This window comes from Numida meleagris, unplaced genomic scaffold (assembly GCF_002078875.1).
Source record: "Numida meleagris isolate 19003 breed g44 Domestic line unplaced genomic scaffold, NumMel1.0 unplaced_Scaffold363, whole genome shotgun sequence".
Classification (NCBI taxonomy): Eukaryota; Metazoa; Chordata; class Aves; order Galliformes; family Numididae; genus Numida; species Numida meleagris.
Genome location: NW_018364588.1, coordinates 53,356 through 54,744, shown reverse-complemented (window position 1 = coordinate 54,744; position 1,389 = coordinate 53,356). Strand labels below are relative to the sequence as shown.

Below are 1,389 nucleotides of genomic sequence, written 5' to 3'. Positions count from 1 at the left end.
GGGCCAGCTGGCTCTCACGTGTGTCCCGCACCGGCGGTTTGCTCTCCCGCTCGGTGGCGTGCACCAGGAAGAAGGCTTCGACCGCCGGCTGGAGGACTGTGGGGGGGAAATAAAGGGGTTAGGGGACCCCAAAAATGGGGAGGGGGGGTGGGGCAGGAGCGGTTCCTATAGCCCCAAGGTATCCTGAGCCCCCAAGTCCCCTCTGAAAGGGCCTTCCCTTTCCCAAATCCCACCCTGGACCCCTCAAATCCGCATCCAAAAACGCTTCCCATCCCCTTAATCCATCCCCCATGCCCAGAATTCCCTCCCCCAGAAGCTCTTTCCCCTCCCCAAACCCCATCCTGGACCCCCCAACCCCCTCCAAAAGCCCCTCCCCATTCCCTAAAACCATCTCAAGACCCCCAAAATAGCCCTTTCCCATCCCCTAAATCCATCCCAGACCCCCCAGATCCCCCCTAAAAACCCCTTCCCCTCTCCAAACCCCATCCCAGAGCCCCAACCCACCCCAAAAGCCCCTTCCCATTCCCTAAAACCATCTCAGACCGCCCAAAATATCCCCTCCCATCCCCTTAATCCACTTCAGACCCCCCATAAAAACCACTTCCCATCCCCAAAACCCACTCCAGCCCCCCCACATCCCCCTTCCCATCCCCTCTGAGCATCCCAGACCCCCCCAAACCTCCCAGGACCCCCCCAGCCCCGCACCGAGCACGGCGTGCTGGTCGTGGGACTCCTCGAGCTCCTTGAGGCACTCCCCCAGCATGTCCCACAGCTCGTCCAGGCACAGCTGCTCGCTCAGCAGCGGCAGCTCCGGGGGGGGCCGCTCTTCCCGCTCCCCCCCCTGCGGCCCCTCTGAGCCTGTGTGTGGGAAGGGGGGCACAGGGTCAGCCCCGTGGGGCTGCTGGCCCCCTCCGTGCAAACTGGGAGCCCCCCCAGTTGCACCTGAATGGGATGAACTGGGGTGTTGGGGGGGGACTGGTCTATACTGGGAGAGGAGAAATTAAGAAGGGGGGGGGGTGTTATTCAGTCAGGGGTGGGGGGGACATAGGGTCAGCCCCCTCCATGCACCCAGTGTAAACTGGGAGCCCCCCAGTGGAATAAACTGCTGTACTGGGGGCAGGGGGAGGTACTGGTTTATACTGGGGAGAGGCATCTAGGGGGGTTCCTGGGTCACTTGCCCCCACAATGCTGCTGACTCCATCCCATGCTAAGTGGGAGAACCCCAGTTGCCCCCTACTGCGATAAACTGATGTACAGGGTGGGGGGAACTGGTTTTAACTGGGAGGCACTCACCCACAGAGGGGGCGTCCGGGGGGGCGGGCGAGGGCTGGTCCACGTCCATGGGGGACTCGTCGCGGCGGGGAGTGCCGTCTGCTGGGCCGGGCTCCG

The 1,389-nt window shown here is 63.2% G+C and overlaps 1 protein-coding gene across 1 annotated transcript in view; it reads right to left on the bottom strand.

Annotated features, from left to right (window-relative positions):
- The window catches only part of HUWE1 (HECT, UBA and WWE domain containing 1, E3 ubiquitin protein ligase), a gene marked incomplete at both ends in the record, with an annotated part of 59,243 nt that overhangs the window by 4,917 nt on the left and 52,937 nt on the right, over positions 1-1,389 (bottom strand). Inside the window, 3 exon segments of the mRNA XM_021383316.1 lie at positions 5-96; positions 706-858; positions 1,294-1,389. The exon segment at positions 1,294-1,389 is cut by the window's right edge and continues 1 nt beyond it. Of these exon segments, the coding sequence (XP_021238991.1) occupies positions 5-96; positions 706-858; positions 1,294-1,389 (341 nt within the window).